The sequence below is a fragment of the Salmo salar genome, chromosome ssa08 (genome assembly GCF_905237065.1).
Source record: "Salmo salar chromosome ssa08, Ssal_v3.1, whole genome shotgun sequence".
Classification (NCBI taxonomy): Eukaryota; Metazoa; Chordata; class Actinopteri; order Salmoniformes; family Salmonidae; genus Salmo; species Salmo salar.
In genome coordinates, this window is record NC_059449.1 from 19554662 (window position 1) to 19576632 (window position 21971).

The 21971-nt window shown below is 42.8% G+C and overlaps 3 protein-coding genes across 5 annotated transcripts; all 3 read right to left on the reverse strand.

Annotated features, from left to right (window-relative positions):
* Positions 1–579: 579 nt before the first annotated feature.
* LOC106610387 (zinc finger and SCAN domain-containing protein 22) lies at positions 580–5061 on the reverse strand. Of its 2 annotated transcripts, none has more exons than XM_014209730.2 (4): positions 4469–5061; positions 4297–4379; positions 3805–3868; positions 580–3651 (listed from the first exon to the last, which is right to left on the reverse strand). In XM_014209730.2, exons 1-4 carry the CDS (start codon positions 4776–4778, stop codon positions 2558–2560), a joined length of 1551 nt encoding a protein of 516 aa, XP_014065205.2. In that variant the 5' UTR covers positions 4779–5061; the 3' UTR covers positions 580–2557. The 2 variants fall into 2 exon arrangements, with proteins under 2 accessions (XP_014065205.2, XP_014065207.2); XM_014209732.2 differs by having other exon boundaries at positions 4479–4730.
* A 3525-nt stretch (positions 5062–8586) lies between these two features.
* On the reverse strand, positions 8587–11938 carry LOC123723723 (zinc finger protein 263). Its single transcript, XM_014209726.2, has 4 exons — positions 11472–11938; positions 11282–11385; positions 11018–11081; positions 8587–10849 (listed from the first exon to the last, which is right to left on the reverse strand). The coding sequence occupies exons 1-4, from the start codon at positions 11785–11787 to the stop codon at positions 9756–9758; spliced, it is 1578 nt and encodes a 525-aa protein (XP_014065201.2). The 5' UTR covers positions 11788–11938; the 3' UTR covers positions 8587–9755.
* A 1790-nt stretch (positions 11939–13728) lies between these two features.
* Positions 13729–21875, reverse strand: LOC106610385 (zinc finger protein 236). 2 transcript variants are annotated; one of them, XR_001329896.2, is made up of 5 exons: positions 21418–21875; positions 21224–21327; positions 21054–21117; positions 18894–20866; positions 13729–13870 (listed from the first exon to the last, which is right to left on the reverse strand). XR_001329896.2 is itself a non-coding variant. In XM_014209729.2 (4 exons), exons 1-4 carry the CDS (start codon positions 21725–21727, stop codon positions 19785–19787), a joined length of 1560 nt encoding a protein of 519 aa, XP_014065204.2. In that variant the 5' UTR covers positions 21728–21875; the 3' UTR covers positions 18809–19784. The 2 variants fall into 2 exon arrangements, 1 of the variants encoding a protein (XP_014065204.2); XM_014209729.2 differs by lacking the exon at positions 13729–13870 and having other exon boundaries at positions 18809–20866.
* Positions 21876–21971: the final 96 nt, after the last annotated feature.

Consider the following 21971-nt stretch of genomic DNA (forward strand, 5'->3'; position numbering starts at 1 on the left):
TGGCATTCCTTTACAGACAAATAAAATATCCGTTCATATCACCAGATAACGTTTCGTGTCGGTATTTTAAAAACCGTAGTGTAATACCTACCCTAACAGACAGAGAAACAAACATGCAGTTAGCCGACGGGATTTGAAGGGGCCACATTTCATTATGTCTGAAAAGCGTAATCGATACAGGCTACCGGAAGCCTACTATAATTTCATAAGAGACAAAAAGTTCGAGTAGACTAACTCGTGCCCGCAAGACTGACCGTAAAAATCGGTGCCATGAATTGGCTAGGATATTCTACACGCAACAGACCAAAGACTGAACACACTCTTAAGTGCAGTTATTGCGAAGTGGAAACCATCTAGGAGCAACAACGGCTGCGAAGTGGTAGGCCCCACAAGCTCACAGAACAGGACCGCCGAGTGCTGAAGCGCGTAAAAAGAATGTAAGAAATGTGTTATTGCAATCAAAATACTACTCATATTACAGAGCAAGCAGTAAAGTTGAATATGACACCAAATGTTGCTTTGTAGCACATACAACTGAAATATTTACTCTTAAAAGGAGGCCTGGGTAAGGCCAAAATATCACAATTGTTTGTATTTATTCAGTCAGTTAAGAACAAATACTTATTCACAATGACGGCCAACCAAAAGGCAAAAGACCTCGTGCGGGACGTGGGCTGGGATTAAAAAACTGTATATAACACATAAATGTAGGAAAAAACACATCATGACAAGAGCCAACACAACATAAGAGACCTAAGACAACAACATAGCAACAAATATTCCAACTTCAATGAATTACTTGTCAATTATGCTTTAAGATAAATGTCAAATATATCCCAACAATCCTTCCTCCAAAAGGACCATTCTATGGATTGCATTTCATGAAAATAAAATGTGTTCTAGTTTCGTGAGGAATCATCGTTATATAAGTATATGTATTAAATTAATGGTCATCTAAATGTTATTTTCAGTAGAATCATGTATGGAGAATACAAAACAAAGTGAGCAGTTTCAAATGCTGATATTATGAAAGCAGGAAAGTGATTTTCTGGTTCTATGTGAGATAAATCTACAGGTACTGTACTTACCTCCAGGAGATTAAGTTTCCCCAGACCATGGTAGCTGTGGGGATTCTGGGATTAAATGAGGGGTGAGTGAGTAGCTTGGGTCTACAATGCTGGTGCACATCCTAACCTGTCTAGCCTACTCAAAACAGTCAGAATGGAAAGGAATAAACCAGAGAGAATTCTGATTGAATGGGTTCTAATTCTATTCATTCTAATTCTGGGACTCAAAAACTCATTGCAACTGTAAATAGAAAAGGGTTTTCTTAGGCAGAATATGATGGGAAGGGTAGATGGGTATCAATATTTTATTTATTTATTTCACCTTTATTTAACCAGGTAGGCAAGTTGAGAACAAGTTCTCATTTACAATTGCGACCTGGCCAAGATAAAGCAAAGCAGTTCAACAACATACAACACAGGGTTACACATGGAGTAAAACAAACATACAGTCAATAATACAGTAGAAAAATACATCTATATACAATGTGAGCAAATGAGGTGAGATAAGGGAGGTAAAGGCAAAAAAAAGGCCATGATGGCAAAGTAAATACAATATAGCAAGTAAAACACTGGAATGGTAGATTTGTAGTAGAAGAAAGTGCAAAGTAGAAATAGAAATAATGGGGTGCAAAGGAGCAAAATAAATAAATACAGTAGGGGAAGCGGTAGTTGTTTGGGCTAAATTATAGATGGGCTATGTACAGGTGCAATGATCTGTGAGCTGCTCTGACATAAATATGACTTTATTTAACTCTCTACAAATCCAACCATATTAAACCCTGTATCACAACCATTGACAGCCTACCATTCCAGTCCTCCTCCTCGGCTCTGTTCGTCCAAGTAAAAACAGAAACGAGCTCTCGACCACCAACAGACCTCGCTCGCCTAGGCACCTGTCCAGTGCTTCCTGAACTCTCAACTACTGTTTGATATGAATTTGTTACCAATAGTATTCATAAGGAGGTAGCCTAGCTAGCGGCAGGTAGCCTAGCTAGCGGCAGGTAGCCTAGCTAGCGGCAGGTAGCCTAGCTAGCGGCAGGTAGCCTAGCTAGCAGCAGTTAGGAGCGTTCAGCCAGTAACCGAAAAGTCACAGGTTCGAATTGCGAAGCCAACCAAGCTGTAAAATCTGTTGATGTGCCTTGAGCAAAGTACTTAACTCTTGCTCTTGTAAGTCGCTATGGATAAGAGCTTCTGCTAACTGACTAAAATGTGATGTTTAAAATCTTCACCTTTAATAATATACATTATCAGTCCACTCTGGACCAAGCATCAAGCCAGCTGAACTGAAAACACAACCACTACACACAGAGCGCTCAATGATGGTATCTATCCAAACTGTTAAAAACACATGGATCCAGTGAAAACCATAGTAGTGTGGCGCCATTCCCCTTACAACTAGGGTGGAAGAGGAACTAGACAAGAGGGAATAGAAACTATGGGGGAAGACCAGTTTTTCCCTGGTCTGGTCACGTGGTGTAGAAAAACTCCACTCAAGGCAGCCCAATGTCCTGTGGCCTGCCACCAGCGTGGACGAGGAGGTGCTTCTTCATGTGGCCGGACTGGGTGAAGCACTTCCCGCAGTAGATGCAATGAAACGGTTTCTCTCCGGTGTGCACCCTCTCATGCATCTTCAGCTGGTGGCTGTGGGAGAAGCGCTTGGTGCAGTGGCTGCAGCCGTACGGTTTCTCCCCCGTATGGACCCGCATGTGACTCTGCAGGTTCGCCTGCTGGTGGAAGAGCTTTCCGCAGAGGCTGCACTGGAGCTGCCTCTTGGTGGAGTGAGACGTCAGCTGTTGTGGCTGCTTTTCTATGCCTTTCGATGAAGAAGTGGAGTCTCTGCTAAAATTTGGGAAGTGGGCTGGCTTCCTTCTTTGGGGAACCTGGTGGAGAGTAACCATTGGGGATGAAAAGCTGTTTAGGGAGGACAGTCCATTGAAATCTGGCATCTTGGACATTGATCCTACAGTTGTCCCTTGCTCTGTGTTTTCAGTGTCAGGGGGACACTTTGTCTGTCCCGATTCCATTTCCCCTCTTCCTCTGTTGTCCACAAGCTGCCTGCTGTCTGAACAGACCTCTCCAGATGTCACCTCTTGGCCAGTTATGCTCCATTCTGAACTCATATCTGCCTCCACTTTAATGGGAACTGAGTCCACCAGCACCACATCAGACACCCAGTCCAGAGAGCCCAAAGCAGACATGCAGACCCCAGAGTTACCAGACACCCCTCTCCTCTCTGGATGTTCACACAGCCTTTTGGAGTCTGGCCCTGCATTGTGAGGAGCATTCACAGTTTGGTTGTCAGTCTCTTGGTTCTCTGTCCATTGAGACAGGCTGTATGATATGGGTTGATGGTCAGTTTCCCAGGTCACACCCTCAGCAACCTGATGGTCCTGTGTTGCTCTGTTGTATTGTGATGCTGGATGCTGGAACTTCTGGTTTTCAGGTTCTATATTGAGTGAGGTGTCTGGAGCTCTGTGTCTGTTGCCCTGCTGGTCCAGAGGGTCTGTGGTTTCAGTAGATGACGAAGAACCTGGTTTTGCCACAATGATCTTCTCACTGCTCTCACTGACCAGTTGGACAATCTCTGAAATGGGGCACAACATCAGCTTCCAGTAGTGGAGACCAATTATTTTTTGCCTTATTTATTAGTTATGGGTCATGACTAAGAATTTAAATCAAATACTGCAATAAAGGCTTTACTCAACAAAGTGTAAATTGGATAGATTGAATAAAATACCTTCTGTTCTGCTGGTGCCATGGTTCTCCATTTTGATAAGAGGTGTCTCTTGCATATCTGCCGTCTGTGTTTTGTATTCATCAGGAACATTTTATTAGAAGAATATCCCAACACCATTTTAAATGAGAAAACAATGATTAGGGACATTCCGCCACCCAACACATTTTCGGATGGGCCGTTAAACGGGTGTCCTGTCTCTCTTTGGTCATTAAAGATCCCATGGCACTTATCGTAGAGTAGGGGTGTTAACCCCGGTGTCCTGGCTAAATTCCCAATCTGGCCCTCATACCATCATGGCCACCTAATCATCCCCAGCGTACAATTGCTTCATTCATCACCCTTCCTCTCCCCTGTAACTATTCCCCAGGTCCTTGCTGTAAATTAAAACGTGTTCAGTCAATTTACCTGGTAAAATATGGGTAAAATAAAAATCCCACCACTTGAAATATGCAAACATAAATGATCAATTTTACCGTGTCTATGTCTACTGACCTGCATGCCCCCATCCTGGTCTCTCCAGTTGGTGACATCCTGCATAAAGTTGCCTCCGTCACTGTCGGCAAGACGATTTCCCACTGCACCAGAAAAGAGAACCCTTCATAACCGTTATATATTACACATTACCAATTATTTTTTAAGTGTTTAAATAAGTTTTAAAAACTACAATATCCAACTCTGCCTGTTGACTTTCCAACGAAGCTCCCTCTTCCCCGACCAATATGACCGCTGTCCACGCGCCTGTGAACTGTGCGTCGCAGGGCTCCGAATTTCTCTGCGCTCCGTTGAGAATTCTGGTATTTTGTCAAAAGCAGCTTCCTCCGCAGGTTATCGATTTCTTTCTGACTATGTGAAATTTCTAACCTTAAGGCAGCATTGCCGTCATCTACAAGTTTACAGATTTCGGCAACGGCTGCATTCGCCAAAACCTCAATGATGGAGGCCAGCTGAGCATGAAAGGCTACAGTATCGGTCATGTCCTTTATGTTAAACACTTATGTTAAAGTAATTTGCATTAGAGTATTCAGTCAACGTCTTGAGACTACACAGTTCACATCATATACCGTATACCTCACACACATCTCGTTTGTTTTTGTTACGCTACTTCCTGGATCTTTTTTTAGAATAAGGGTTGGCTTTTCAAAATAAAATGTTGGTTACACACACGATATATGTTGGTTCGAACTTCCTACATTGCCACCTTCTGCTGTATCATATTATAGCCGCTACTGAAAGGAATCAAATGTTGTTTGACATTCAATTAAGTGAATCAAAAAAATACTGACCTCCAAAAATAATGATTAAGTACAAAAATACAGAATGCGCATACAGCCTGAATTTAAAAGGAATAAATGTATTCCTTCAGTTAAAAATAAGTACATCAAAGAGAAGGCTAAGGGTTAGTAGTCTCAAAACGAACTGAAGCACCACACTGAGAAAGCACTCTAATGCTGATCAATGTAACAGTAGAAAGATTTCAATATCTGAATATAGAATTAATAAATAGCCAATGGGATTTCAGATAGTCCTGAGTAATGGGTAAACAACTACACTGAACAAAAATATAAATTCTACATGTCAAGTGTTGGTCCCATGTTTCATGAGCTGAAATAAAAGAGGCCAGAAATGTTCCATACACACAATATATATATATATTTTTTAAAGGTATGTTACCCACAGATGCATATCTGCATTCCCAGCTGTGAAACCCATAGATTAGGTCCTAAAGCATTTATTCCAGTTGACTGTGAATAAATGCAGTTATATGAACTGTAACTCAGTAAAATATTATAAATGGTTGCGTTCATATATTTCTTCAGTGTAAATAACATTTAGGAGATTTGATTTTACAATAAAAGACACTAAATACAAAAACACTGCTAACTAGATGGTAACTTTACATGAAGTAATGTTGTGGGGCTTGCTTTAGCTTTTAAAGTATTTTTGTGGTAGTGGAAGAAGTTCAAGTTTCACTTTACTTTTTAAAGCAAATAGTACAATTAAAATGTAGTAAAACAATTGGTCTGATTACTTTGATAGACTACTATATAAACCTTATTTCTTTGGATTGTGGGGCAGTTAGACCACAAAAATATCTAAACTACAGTAGCTGAGTGTGAAAACTGGAAGAAGACAAAGCTATCTTCTGTCAGACGATGGTAATAAAAGGCTGGATCATGTGGACAACACTCCAAGGAAAGCAAAGCAACTCAATCATCCATGCTCGGGTTTCAGATAAATAAAGGTATGATTTACTTTTGTAAAACATTCAGTGTAAATCAAGGTCGATTTTTGTTGAATGATGATATAATGATCAAACAGTACAGAGTATTGTAGGAAACTCACAAGTCTGCTGTTAAAGTCAGAAACTCAAATATTATTTTGGACTTGTCTTGTTGGCAATATGCCGTGCATCTTTAGTCAGATGCCCTGTCGTTTTCCCTGCTGCATATCCATTCATTAATTCAAGCTTTGCTAACATACTTGTTTCTGGTTGTGGTCTGTCATAAAACAAGAGAAAAGAAATCATAGTTCTGCAACTTTTTTGCTTTCTGAATATGAAGACTTGCTGTTGTGGTGGAAGGCAGAAACTCATAAGGAATTAGAAACATTTAGGCTATTATTTGGGGAGGGAAATATGATGGTACATCTAGTGTTGACAGATCTTTAACAAGTATTTTAGTGGTAGTTGAACTACCGTAATTTCCGGAATATAAGCCGCAACTTTTTTCCCAGGCTTTGAACCTCGCAGCTTAAACAATGACGCGGCTAATATATGGATTTTTCCCGCTTTCAATTTTTTTTTCTAAAAAAAAAAAAAAAACACATTCTGTGACGTGCTCAGTTTTTTGGAGGCATGAAGCTTTCATTAGACCAATGAAATTGCCGAACAGGTTACGGTCAAACAACTTTTTTGTTTACTGTTTAGATGAAATCGAGCGCTCTCAAACTTCCCATCATTCTGATTACGGTAGTCATTTTGTCACCCTGACGCCTGGGGGCACAACAAAGTATTTGCAGCCACTCGACATCAGTGTAAATCGTGCATTTAAGGTGGCGCTCCGTATTCAGTGGGAGGCTTGGATGACAAGTGGGGAGACATCCTTCACTAAAACGGGCCGCATGCGAAGAGCAACTTATGGTCAAGTCTGCCAGTGGGTCCTGACAGCGTGGAGCATTGTCAGAAAATCCATTATCATCAACGGGTTTCGAAAGGCTGGACTGCTGCGTGTTGAAGAGGGCTCAGCGGGGGATTTGCCTCCGGATGAAAGTGACGAGAGCGACAATGAAAACGATCCAATATCGGATGAAGCAATTCTGAGGCTATTCAACTTCGACACCGAAGGAGATGGTTTCAGTGCACAGGAGGAGGAAGATAGTGACCAATGACTTTCTTGGTAGGCTACTGTTTACTGCTAATTTTTAATTTGTTACAAGCCGTGTTTCGTTAAAGCCTGCGTAAAGTTCATTTGTTTCAATGTACCGGTAGGCACCTGCGGCTTATAGACATGTGCGGCTTATTTATGTTCAAAATAATATATATTTTTTTAATTGATTGGGTGCGGCATATATTCAGGTGCGCTTAATAGTCCGGAAATTACGGTATGTATAACAGGTTTGTATGTAGACCTACTGATAGCTAGCTGTAGTTGTATCTAATAAATAAACTATTTAGGCTAACAGGGATCACCATTTCAGCTTGAATAGCAGTGAAGTAGAGGAAGATGTCATACACTAAGTCTCTGTCTAACCTGTTGGGAAAGTGGTCAGAAGTTTAAATGAAAAGAAAGGCATGACATTTTAGGCCGAGCCCTACCCATGCCGGTGACGTTCAGGCCCTACCAGCGCCCGATTGCTCAACACAGTAACTTCCTGTTAGTATCAATAGCTGATCTCGGTCTGTCCCTTGCTTCCTGCGCTGCCCCATGCGCTCCTCTGCGTGAGTATCTATAGCATTGGCTCCGTTTAGGCAGCTCAATGATGAGACATGAGAGAGCTGACGTTAGTTAGCTACTTTTAGTCACTAAACTCAGACAAAGAGCTGTAACTTTTGATTGATATGCTAATTTATATATTTGTAGTTGATATAAGTTCAACAATTTGAATTTAGGATAGCCTGAACATGTGAAAGCTGGTTTGGTTTCTCCAGCTTGAACGGTGGAGTTATTTTATGCAAATCTGTAGTTGATAATCATCTTAAAGAGTGAAGTTAGGATAGCCTGAATGTTTTTAAGTTGGTCATGTAGCAAGACCATTTTGAATAGCTACCTCTTTTTTCCTATGGTTCTCATTCAAACCCATGTTCATTTCTACCAATTTTTTGTGTATATATAGTATCAAATCTTTTGACAAGCAATCTAAGTAGGGCCCGTCTAAATATGTCAATGTTGGTTTGGAGTTGATCATTTAAATGGTGAAAGAGGAGATACTGTAAATGTAGATGTAAAAAATTTTACCATTCAAGTATATGGCACTTTTTTTGCCATTGAAATGCATTGGTATCCATAGCAACGGCTTCGTTTGGGCATCTCAACGACGAGACATGAGAGCTGTTAGCTGACCTTAGTTAGCTGCTTTTCGTCACTCTAAACTCAGACAAACAGCTGTAACTTTTTGATTGGCAGTAGATCATTCTGTTCCGATTCCAGATTTGAATACCAGAGAAGTAGACCTCAATGTCTTACCCTCTAGGTTTTTATCTAAAGTGCTGGAAAAGTGGTCAAAGTTGCAGATGTGTCAAAAGTTGCATTGTTCATCGTGAATGGATGTTGGAAGTCTGGGAGCTGATGTCACAATAGGACCTTTATAATGTTGAATAAAAACTATGAAAGTAAATAAGGGACAAAAATCTTAGTAGTTTAAAAAGTACAAAAGCTATAAAAAGTTGTATGCAAGCACATTGGTCCTGACCTCTCGGCACGTTTAAAGTTTGAATGGCGTTTCTAGCTTAAACGGTGTAAGAGGAGTAGCGTTCCAAATAATAATATAAAGTATGACGGAGATTTAAAGTGGGGTCTCGTGCTTCGCAAACCGCACTAATAATTACATTGGTAATAGGGGTGTATGCAGTGCATCAATCATACAGCAAGAATATAATGGTTCATGTCGTCATTCACAGGAACCTGTAACCACAATGTACTGGATTCTACCGGGGATCAGGATTTTCCTGGCTACCAAGACTCTTTGCTCTGGCCAAACCCTACGCCACTCCCTCAGATGTCAGTTTCTTGAGAGCAATGAGTCCAGATCGGAGTACCTCACCGACCCTTCACTGAATGTGAACACATTCAGGGCTGTCTGATTGGTCCAGAAACCGATTGGGTTGGGCCAGAGTCAGAAAACGCACGATTAAAGCTATGGTTTGAAAATTCGTCATTGGCATGGACGCTCTTAATTGGTTCGAGACGATCCAGTCACTGATTACTTTATTTTGTACAACACCCATAGTGCCCCTCATCACCACAAACAACTTCAATGATGGCAGTCTCAGACTAAAGTATGTAGTGAACGACAGAGCAGCTGAAGAATTTAGTGTGAGTCGTCAGGCTAGCTCAGGATCGAGTCTTCTTCATAACTTATACATTATCTATCCACTCTGGACCAAGCATCAAGCCAGTAAACTGAAAACACAACCACTACACACCAGAACCGTTCAATGTAGAAACCAATCAAACTGTTAAAAACACATCGACTCAGTTTTCATATGAAAACCCACGAGTGTGGAGCCATTCCACTTACAACTAGGACCAGGAGATTTCCCCCGGTCTGGTCACGTTCTGAGGAAAAACTACTGGCCCTGCATTTCATTCGCAGGGTAGAGTAGTGTTAAATTGCCCCTAGACACTGATGTTGGGTCAGTTTAGCATTTCTTTCTACTAATGACAAAGGTTAAGATTGTGAGAGAGGAAGCTGATCCTAGATCTGTACCTAGGGGAAACTTCACCCTGGAACACTCAGGGCAGCACAATGTCCTGTGGCCTGCCACCAGTGTGGACGAGGAGGTGCTTCTTCATGTTGCCGGACTGGGTGAAGGACTTCCCACAGTAGACACATTGAAACGGTTTCTCTCCGGTGTGCACCCTCTCATGCATCTTCAGCTGGTGGCTGTGGGAGAAGCGCTTGGTGCAGTGGCTGCAGCCGTACGGTTTCTCCCCTGTGTGCACCCGCATATGACTCCGCAGGTGCGCCGGCTGGTGGAAGGGCTTTCCGCAGAGGCTGCACCGGAGCTGCCTCTTGGTGGAGTGAGACGTCAGCTGTTGTGGCTGCTTTTCTATGCCTTTCGGTGAAGAAGTGGAGCCTCTGTTGAAATTTGGGAAGTGGGCTGGCTTCCCTCTTTGGGGAACCTGGTGGAGAGTAACCCTTGGGGATGAAAATCTGTTTCGGTTGGACAGTCCATTGAAATCTGGCATCTTGGACATTGATCCTACAGTTGTCCCTTGTTCAGCATGTTGAGTGTCAGGGGGACACTTTGTCTGTCCAGATTCCATTCCCCCTCTTCTTCTGTTGTCCACAAGCTGCCTGCTGTCTGAACAGACATCTCCAGATGTCACCTCTTGACCAGTTATGCTCCATTCTGAACTCATATCTGCCTCCACTTTAATAGGAACCGTGTCCACCATCACCACATCAGGCAGCCAGTCCAGAGAGCCCAAAGCAGACATGCAGACCCCAGAGTTACCAGACACCCCTCTCCTCTCTGGATGTCCAGACAGCCTTTTGGAGTCTGGCCCAGCATTGTGAAGAGCATTCACAGTTCGATTGTCAGTCTTGTGGTTCTCTGTCCATTGGGACAGGCTGTATGATATGGGTTGATGGTCAGTTTCCCAGGTCACACCCTCAGCAACCTGATGGTCCTGTGTTGCTCTGTTGTATTGTGATGCTGGATGCTGGAACGTCTGGTTTTCAGGTTCTATATTGAGTGAGGTGTCTGGAGCTCTGTGTCTGTTGCCCTGCTGGTCCAGAAGGTCTGTGGTTTCAGTAGATGATGAAGAACCTGGTTCTGCCACAATGATCTTCTCACTGCTCTCACTGACCAGTTGGACAATCTCTGAAATGGGGCACAACATCAGCGACCTTTAGTGGAGACTGATTCTTCTTTGCCTTATTAGTTATGGGTTATGACTAAGAAGTTAATCAAATACTGCAATAAACATTGAAGGATTAGTCAAACAACAAAGTGTAAATTGCATAGATTCTATAAGTTTAACAAAATTACCTTCTGTTCTGCTGGTGCCATGGTTCTCCATTTTGATAAGAGGTGCCTCTTGCATATCTGCAATCTGTGTTTTGTATTCATCAGGAACATTTTATTAGAAATTAGAAACATATTTTTATTAGAAAAATATTCCCAACACCATTTGAAATATGAGAAAATAAATAAGATACATTAAAATCCAGACGGAAAATATTTACACAAGAACCTAATATCACACAGTCAAACTCTCAGTCATTTAGTAAGTTCACCATTCTGCCAACTGACCTGCATGCCCCAATCCTGGTCTGTTGCTGTGCGTCCTGAGTCTCTCCAGTTGGCTACATTCTGTGTAAAGTTGCTCCCTTCAGTGTCGGCAAAACAATTCTGCACTGCACCAGAAAAGAACAACGCTCAAACGTTATATATTTCACATGATCCATTAATTTTAACGTTTTGAAATAAGGTTAAAACCTACAATATCCAAGACTGTCTGTTGGCTTTTCTACGAAGCTCTCTCTTGCCCTTGCCCGGGTAAAATTATCGGTGTCCACGCGTCGGTGAACTGTGCGTTGCAGGACTCCCAATTTCTCTGCGCTCCGTCGAGAATTCTGGAATTTTGTCAAAAGCAGCTTCCTCCGCAGGTTATCAATTTCTTTCTGACTATGTGAAATTTCCAAACGTAAGGCAGCATGGCCGTCATCTACAAGTTTGCAAATTTCGGCAACGGCTGCATTCGCCAAAACCTCAATGATGGAGGCTAGCTGAGCATGAAAGGCTACAGTATCGGACATCTCCTTGGCTCTATGTTAATTAAACGCTTATGTTATAGTAATTTGCATTGCACTGTTCAATCAACGTCTTAGGACTTCACGGTTTCCAACATAAACCTTACGCTTCTTCACGCAACTCCTCTTGTTCCGGAAACAAGATGTCACCTACTTCCTGGATCGTTTTTCAAAATAAAGGTTGGTTACACACGACTTATGTTAGTTTCAACATTGCTACCTGTTGCTGTATCATATTGTAGCTGCTACTGAAAGGAATATTATTATATTTTAAAATCAGCCTTCTTTGACTTTCATTGAAGTAGTGAATTAAATCAAACACACACTTTGTCCTCCAAAAATGATTATTTTACTATTTAGTTCAAGTACACAAAAACAGAATAGGCATACAACCGAAAACGAATAAGTTCCACCAGTTAAAACATAGTAAATCAAAGAGTAGGCTATGGGTTAACTGAAGCACGCAATGAGAATGCACTCTAATTCTAAACAATGTAACAGTAGAAAAATATATTTTTTAAATGTAATATAGAATACAGTACCAGTCAAAGGTTTGGACCCATCTACTCATTCCAGGGTTTTTCTTAATTTTTTATATTTTCTACATTGTAGAATAATAGTGAAGACATCAAAACTATGAATTGACATATGGAATGATGTAGTAACCAAAAAAGTCTTAAACAAATCAAAATATATTTTCGATTTTACATTCTTAAAAGTAGCCACCCTTTGCCTTGACAGCTTTGCACACTCTTCAGCATTCTCTTAACCAGCTTCTTGAGGAATGCTTTTCCAACCGTCTTGAAGGAGTTCCCACATATGCGGAGCACTTGTTGGCTGCTTTTCCTTCACTCTGAGGTCCAACTCATCCCAAACCATCTCAAATGGGTTGTGGAGGCCAGGTCATCTGATGCAGCACTCCATCACTATCCTTCTTCATCAAATAGCCCTTACACAGCCTGGAGGTGTGTTGGGTCATCGTCCTGTTGAAAAACAAATGATAGTCCCACTAAGCGCAAACCAGATGGGACGGCGTATCGCTGGAGAATGCTGTGGTAGCCATGCTGGTTAAGTGTGCCTTGAATACTAAATAAATTACTGACAGTGTCACCAGCAAAGCACCCCCACACTTCCTTCTCCATGCTTCACAGTGGGAACCACACATGCGGCGATCATCCGTTCACCTACTCTGCGTCTCACAAAAAATCTCACATTTGGACTCATCAGAGCAAAGCACAGACTTCCCCCTAGTCTAATGTCCATTGCTTGTGTTTCTTGGCCCAAGCAAGTCTCTTCTTCTCATTGGTCTCTTTTAGTAGTGGTTTCTTTGCAGCAATTCGACAATGAAGGCCTGATTCAGTCTCCTCTGAACAGTTGATGTTGAGATGTCTTGTTCCTTTTTTTACTCTGTGCAGCATTTATTTGGGCTGCAATCTGAGGATGGTAACTCTAATGAACTTATCCTCTGCAGCAGAGGTAACTCTGGGTCTTCCTTTCCTGTGGTGGTCCTCATGAGAGCCAGTTTCATCATAGCGCTTGATGGATTTTGCGACCACACTTGAAGAAACTTTCAAAGTATTTTTTTTAACCTTTATTTAACTAGGCAAGTCAGTTAAAAACAAATTATTTTTTACAATGTCAGCCTACCCCAGCCAAACCCTTACCCAGACTACGCTGGGCCAATTGTGAGCCGCCCTATGGGACTCCCAATCACGGCCGGTTGTGAGACAGCCTGGAATCGAACCAGTCTGTAGTGACACCTCAAGCACTGAGACACAGTGCCTAAGACCGCTGCGTCACTCTGGAGCCCACTCGGGAATGAGTAGGTGTGTCCAAACTTTTGACTGGTACTGTATATAAATAGCCAAAGGGATTTGAGATAGTCTTGAGTAATAGCTAAACACCTAAATAACATGTAGCTTTTTGTTTTTACAATAAACGAGAACATTGTAAATAAACTTTTTATTACTAATAGAGGTGTAAGAAGCGCAGCAAGCATATAATGGTTTATGTCATCATTCACAGTAACCTGTAACCACAATGTACTGGCTTCTCCTTTCAGTAACTACTGGGGTTCAGGATCAGATCTCTGGAAAAGAAACACAGAACAGATTGTCAGACAAACCAGAATGGAATACATGGAATATGAATTAACAAGTAAAGAATCTAAAGTCTATGAGACACAGACACTTTGAGGTGTTTGCACAGTGGTGACATACAATGATGTTTGTAAGACCGTAACAACCAATCACAGAATGAGATTCAAGGCATTCCTTTATCTGGAAAGATTTTTGGGGAAACATGGTTCATGAAACTGTCCTCAGAGCACTCCATGAAATTGAATGAATGAATAAAAAAAATGTGCCTGTATCCCATATGCTTGTTCAGATTTAAGGAATTATCGATACTAACCTTCCCTGTGGAGTACTTCCTGAAAACATAATTTGTCAGCATTGTATTGAAGGTTCTTCCCCTCCACACACAACATATACCATTGACTCTAGAGGAAGCTGCAAGCAACTGTGCTTTTAGTGTTTTAGTTGCCTATATCGACTAAGTGTTTGTCGTTGAACAGAAGACAGGAAAATCACAAAGTAGGTGTTACGGATACATGTATCCTGTGTGTGTGTGTATCCTGTGTGTATTTTCTTTCCTTCTCCCCTATTCACAGGTGTCGCCAATCAGTCGGCAATCAGACACCTGCTCCTTTTCTCTTACTCAATCACATCCCCTTTCCCATGGTTTAAAAACCCAGTCAGTTGTTTTCTCTGGAGCTCGATCTCACTGTGTCTCAATCTCTCGCTATCTCTCTTTGGATTGAGCCCTCTTTTGGTTTTTGTTGCTACATGTCACATTTGTCTGGAATTATGTGAGTATGTATTGTTGTACTTCATGACTGTTTGTTGGTTGGTGGGAAAAGGGGGTACCAAGACAAGTCGCCCATGGGCATCCACTACCCGTAGGTAAACTTTGTCTAAATACCCTAGTTAGAACTGGGCGGACCACCCACTGTATTTTTGGTTAGTTAGCTAGCTGTTCTTAAAGCAGGCTAGTCTAGCTTAGGGGTGTTTTTGGATATTTATTATTTCTTTCCTTGGGTCCAGCTCAGCCCCTCTTCTCGCCCCCCTTTACCGTGTGTTTACCAAATAAACCTATAGTGTTTGACGGTAGATTTAAGTTGTCTGTGGTTTTTGTTCTCACTGTTATAATTTGCATGAGTATTTTACGGGTCTCGTTTCCATCCCCCTAGACTGTAGGGCCAAAGGGATTCGTAACAGTAGGCTACAAGTCAAACTGTAGAAGACATTTATGGGTGATTCCTCACGAAACTTGAACTTTTTATTTTCACTCAATTTAATCCATTATAGGGTCCTTTATAGGAAGGATTGTTTATATATATATATATATATATATACACACAGCAAAAAAAGAAACGTCCCATTTTCAGGACCCTGTCTTTCAAAGTTAATTCATAAAAATCCCAAACTTCACAGATCTTCATTGTAAAGGGTTTAAACACTGTTTCCCATGCTTGTTCAATGAACCAAACAATTAATGAACATGCACCTGTGGAACGGTCGTTAAGACACTAACAGCTTACAGACGGTAGGCAATTAAGGTCACAGTTATGAAAACTTAGGACACTAGAGGCCTTTCTACTGACTCTGAAAAACACAAAGAAAGATATCCAGGGTCCCTGCTCAACTGCGTGAACGTGCCTTAGGCATGCTGCAAGGAGGCATGAGGACTGCGGATGTGGCCATGGCAATAAATTGCAATGTCCGTACTGTGAGACGCCTAAGACAGCGCTACAGGGAGACAGGACGGACAGCTGATCGTCCTCGCAGTGGCAGACCACATGTAACAACACCTGCACAGGATCGGTACATCTGAACATCACACCTGCGGGACAGGTACAGGATGGTAACAAGTGCCCGAGCTACACCAGGAACGCACAATCCCTTCAACAGTGCTCAGACTGTCCACAATAGGCTGAGAGAAGCTGGACTGAGGGCTTGTAGCCCTGTTGTAAGGCAGGTCCTCACCAGACATCACCGGCAACAACGTCGCCTATGGGCACAAACCAATCGTCGCTGGACCAGACAGGACTGGCAAAAAGTGCTCTTCACTGACGAGTCGCGGTTTTGTCTGACCAGGGGTGATGGTCGGATTCTCGTTTATCGCCGAAGGAATGAGCGTTACACTGAAGCCTGTACTCTGGAGCGGGATCGATTTGGAGGTGGCGGGTCCGTCATGGTCTGGGGCGGTGTGTCACAGCATCATCGGACTGAGTTTGTTGTCATTGCAGGCAATCTCAACGCTGTGCGTTACAGGTTAGACATCCTCCTCCCTCATGTGGTACCCTTCCTGCAGGCTCATCCTGACATGACCCTCCAGCATGACAATGCCACCAGCCATACTGCTCGTTCTGTGCGTGATTTCCTGCAAGACACGAATGTCAGTGTTCTGCCATGGCCAGCTAAGAGCCCTCATCTCAATCCCATTGAGCACGTCTGGGACCTGTTGGATCGGAGGGCGAGGGCTAGGGCCATTTCTCCCCAGAATTGTCCGGGAACTTGCAGGTGCCTTGGTGGAAGAGTGGGGTAACATCTCACAGCAAGAACTAGCAAATCTGGTGCAGTCCATGAGGAGGAGATGCACTGCAGTACTTAATGCAGCTGGTGGCCACACCAGATACTGACTGCTACTTTTGATTTTGACCCCCCCCCCTTTGTTTAGGGACACATTATTCCATTTCTGTTAGTCACATGTCTGTGGAACTTGTTCAGTTTATGTCTCAGTTATTGAATTTTGTTATGTTCATACAAATATTTACAAATGTTAAGATTGCTGAAAACGCAGTTGACAGTGAGAGGACGTTTCTTTTTTTGCTGAGTAGTGTGTGTGTGTGTGTGTGTGTGTGTGTGTGCGCGTGTCTTAAAGCATAATTGAGAAATAACAAACTATAGTTCGAATTTGACATTACCCAGGACTCAGGTTACTTCCGGCGCCGACAGATGGCCGCCTCACTTCGCGTTCCTAGGAAACTATGCAGTATTTTGTTTTGTTATTTCTTACATTGTTACCCCAGGTAATCTTAGGTTTTATTACATAGTCGGGAGGAACTATTGGATATAAGAGCAACTCCAACTCACCAACATTACGACCAGGAATACGACTTACCCGAAGCGGATCCTCTGTTTTTCCCACCACCCAGGACAACGGATCGGATCCCAGCCGGCAACCCAAAACAACGACGCCGTAGAAGGGGCAGACGGAGCGGTCTTCTGGTCAGGGCACATCGCGCACCGCTCCCGAGCATACTACTCGCCAATATCCAGTATCTTGACAACAAGGTAGACGAAATCCATGCAAGGGTAGCCTTCCAGAGAGACATCAGAGACTAACATTCCTGGTTTCACGGAAACATGGCTCACTCGAGACACGCTATTGGAGTCGGTACAGCCAGCTGGTTTCTTCACGCATCGCGCCGACAGAAACAAGCATCTTTCTGGTAAGAAGAAGGGCGGGGTGTATGCCTCATGATTTACGAGACGTGGTGTGATCATAACAACATACAGGAACTCAAGTCCTTCTGTTCACCTGACTTAGAATTCCTCAATCAAATGCCAACCGAATTATCTACCTAGAGAATTCTCTTTGATTATAATCACAGCCACATATATCCCCCCAAGCAGACACATCGAACTTCATTTGACTCTATGTAAACTGGAAACCACATATCTTGAGGCTGCATTTATTGTAGCCGGGGATTTTAACAAGGCTAATCTGAAAACAAGGCTCCCTAAATTCCATCAGCATATCGATTACGCTACCAGGGCTGGCAAAACCCTAGATCATTGTTATTCTAACTTCCGCGACGCATCTAAGGCCCTCCCCCGTCCTCCTTTCGGAAAAGCTGACCACGACTCCATTTTGTTGCTTCCAGCCTATAGACAGAAACTAAAACAGGAAGCTCCCACGCTCAGGTCTGTTCAACGCTGGTCCGACCAATCAGATTCCACGCTTCAAGATTGCTTCGATCACGTGGACTGGGATATGTTCCGCATTGCGGCGAACAACAGCATTGATGAATACGCTGATTCGGTGAGTGGGTTTATTAGCAAGTGCATCGGCGATGTCGTACTTAAAACATTCCCAAACCAGAAACGGTGGATTGATGGCAGCATTCGTGCAAAACTGAAAGTGCGAATCACTGCTTTTAATCAGGGAAAGGTGACCGGAAACATGACCGAATACAAACAGTGTAGCTATTCCCTCCGCAAGGCAATCAAACAAGCTAAGCGTCAGTATAGAGACAAAGTAGAGTTAATTACAAGCATTTCGCTACACTCGCATTATCATCTGCTAACCATGTGTATGTGACAAATACAATTTGATAGAGTGGAATCTCTGCTACTTTTAAAGTAATAAACACATTTTTAAGCATAACCAACAGAGTGAGTCTGAAAATGGATTCAAAATAGTCACCTCTGCTGTTGATTTGCAGGATGTGCAATGACACTTAAAAGGAGGGCTGTGATTGGTTACATTGTTTACTATGCCAAAGTATCTCTATAGAAGAAGCCTTAACTTTAAAGCTAGCATAACTTTGAATTGCCTGTAAAGTATATTATGTTTGACAATGTTTGTAAAAAAAAATGTTTAAAGCCTAATAAAAAAAAAGTATACTTTCAATATTCATATTTGTAAATATTCATAAATTTATGCAAGAAATGTGTTATTGCAATCAAAATACTAGAGCAAGTGGTAGTCATATATGACACTAAATGTTGCTTTGTAGCACCTACCACTGAAACATGGAGTCTTAAGGAGTTCTGGGTAAGGCCAAAATGTCACAAATATTCAAACTTCAATTAATTACGCTTTAGGATACAAATGCCAATTATATCCCAAAAATCCTTTCTCCAAAAGACCATTCTATGGATTCTAATTATGAGACACAAAATCTCATAGCAACTGGGAATAGAAAAGTGTTTTCCTAGGCAGAATATGATGGGAAGGGTAGAGGGGTATCAAGATGGCTTTATCGAACTCTACAAATCCAACCATATTAAACCCTGTATAAACGACAAACATTGACAGCTTACCATTCCAGTCAGCACTCTCTCTCCTTGCAACTGCTGGGTCGCCAGGTCCGTTTCCAGGGCAAGGAGTGCGCTGGCGTCTGGGAACCCTGCGCCTTTCTCCTCCTCATCCCTGCGTCCAAGTACGAACAGAGACGAGCAACAAACTCTCAACCACCAACAGGCCTTGCTCGCCCAGGCACCTGTCCAGTGCTTCCGGAATTCTGTTCACATAGATTTCATATCTGATAGGGAATCCGTCTTATTGACAGGTTAATGGAAATGTAGTCTTAATTATTGTACTTTGGTTCCCCACTGCACAAATACAAATTCATAAGGATGTAGCCTAGCGTTTAAGAGTGTTGAGCCAATAACTGAAAGGTTGCAGGTTGGAATCACCTAGCCAACAAGATGAAAACTCTGTCGACGTGCCCTTGAGCACAGCACTTAACCCTAATTGCTCTTGTAAGTCGCTATGGATAAGAGCATCTAACTGACTAAAATAAGTTTAAAACCTTCACCTGTAATAACTTATACATTATCAATCCACGCTGGACCAAGCATCAAGCCAGTTGAACTGAAAACACAACCACTACACACAGAGGGAATTGTTCAATGAGGAAACCATTCAAAGTGAAAATCACATGGACCCAATATTCATATATAAACCACAGTAGTGTTGAGACATTCCATTTACAACTAGGGCCAGGAGTTATTCCCTGGTCTGGTCACGTGGTGAGAAACTCCTGGCCCTGCCTATCATTACACTGGGAGGAGTAGTGTGAAGTTGCCCTTAGATGCTGATGTTGGGTCAGTTTAAAGAAGAAAAAAAGTCCACTAATGGTCAAGGTTAGGATTATGGGAGAGGAAGCTGATCCTAGATCTGTATCTAGTCTGAACTTTAGCCTGGAACACTCAGGGCAGCACAACGTCCAGTGGCCTGCCGCCAGTGTGGACAAGGAGGTGCTTCTTCATGTGGCAGGACTGGGTGAAGCACTTCCCGCAGTAGACGCATTGAAACGGTTTCTCTCCGGTGTGCACCCTCTCATGCCTCTTCAGCTGGTGGCTGTGGGAGAAGCGCTTGGTGCAGTGGCTGCAGCCGTACGGTTTCTCCCCCGTATGGACCCGCATGTGCCTGCTTAGGTATGCCTGGGGGAAGGGCTTTCCACAGAGGCTGCACCGGAGATATCTCTTGCTGGAGTGAGACGTTAGCTGTTGCGGCTGCTTTTCTATGCCTTTCGATGAAGAAGTGGAGCCTCTGTTGAAATTCGGGAAGTGGGCTTGCTTCCCTCTTTGGGGAACCTGGTAGAGAGTGACCCTTGGGGATGAAAAGCTGTTTCGGTTGGACAGTCCATTGAAATCTGGCAACTTGGACCTTGGTCCTACAGTTCTCCCTTGCTCTGCATGTTGAGTGTCAGGGGGACACTTTGTCTGTCCAGATTCCATTCCCCCTCTTCCTCTGTTGTCCACAAGCTGCCTGCTGTCTGAACAGACATCTCCAGATGTCGCCTCTTGGCCAGTTATGCTCCATTCTGAACTCATATCTGCCTCCACTTTAATGGGAACTGAGTCCACCAGCACCACATCAGACACCCAGTCCAGAGAGCCCAAAGCAGACATGCAGACCCCAGAGTTACCAGACACCCCTCTCCTCTCAGGATGTTCAGACAGCCTTTTGGAGTCTGGCCCGGCATTGTGAGGAGCATTCACAGTTTGGTTGTCAGTATCTTGGTTCTCTCTCCATTGAGACAGGCTGTATGCTATGGGTTGATGGTCAGTTTCCCAGGTCACACCCTCAGCAACCTGATGGTCCTGTGTTGCTCTGTTGTATTGTGATGCTGGATGCTGGAACGTCTGGTTTTCAGGTTCTATATTGAGTGAGGTGTCTGGAGCTCTGTGTCTGTTGCCCTGCTGGTCCAGAAGATCTGTGGTTTCAGTAGATGATGAAGAACCTGGTTCTGCCACAATGACCTTCTCACTGACCGGTTGGACAATCTCTGAAATGGGTCAACATAAAGCACAACATCAGCTTCCTGTAGTGGAGACTGATTCTTCTTTACCTTATTTATTAGTTATGGGTATTGACTAAGAAGTTAATCAAATACTGCAATAAACATGGACAGCTTTACTTAACATAACATGTAAATTGCATAGATTGGATTAGTTGCAACAACAAAAAAATACCTTCTGTTGTACTGGTGTCAAGGTTCTCCATTTTGACATGAGTTTCCTCTTGCATTACTGCCATCTGTGTTTTGTATTCATCAGAAACATTTTATTAGAAACATATCCACATCAGCACTTGTGGATATGGTTAAACAATAATACATTTGACCGTGTCCATGACAACTGACCTGCATGCCCCCATTATGGTCTGTCGCTGTGCATCCTGCGTCTTTCCAGGTCGTGACATCCTGCATAAAGTTGCCCCCTTCAATGTCGTCAAAACGATTCTTCACTGCACCAAACAAGAGAAACTCTCATAAACGTTAAAGATTCTACATTACCAACCATTTTTGAACGTGTTGAAATAAGGTAAAAAACCTACAATATCCAAGTCTGCCTGTCGATTTCCCTACAAAGCTCCCTCTTCCCCGGGCAACATGATTAGTGTCCACGTGCTTGTGAACTGTGCGTCGCAGGGCTCCAAATCTTTCTGTGCTCCGTCGAGAAATCTGACATTTTGTCAAAACCAGCTTCCTCCGCAAGTTCTCGATTTCTATATGGCTATGGGAAATTTCCAAACGTAAGGCAGCATGTCCGTCATCTACAAGTTTGCAGATTTCGGCAACGGCTGCATTCGCCAAAACCTCGACGATGGAGGCTAGCTGAGCATGAAATGCGACGGTATCGGACATGTCCTTAGCACTGTGTTTATGTTAAACACTTATGTTATAGTAATTTGCATTGTAGTGTAAAGTCAACGTCTTCAGACTATACAGTTCACACCATAGAGCATTGAACACAATTTTGTTGTTTTTGTTCCGCTACTTCCTGGACCGTTCTTCAAAATAACAGTTTGCTTTTCAAAATAAAGGTTGGTTACACACACACACACACACACACACACCGATTTACCTTAGTTCAAACTTCCAACATTGC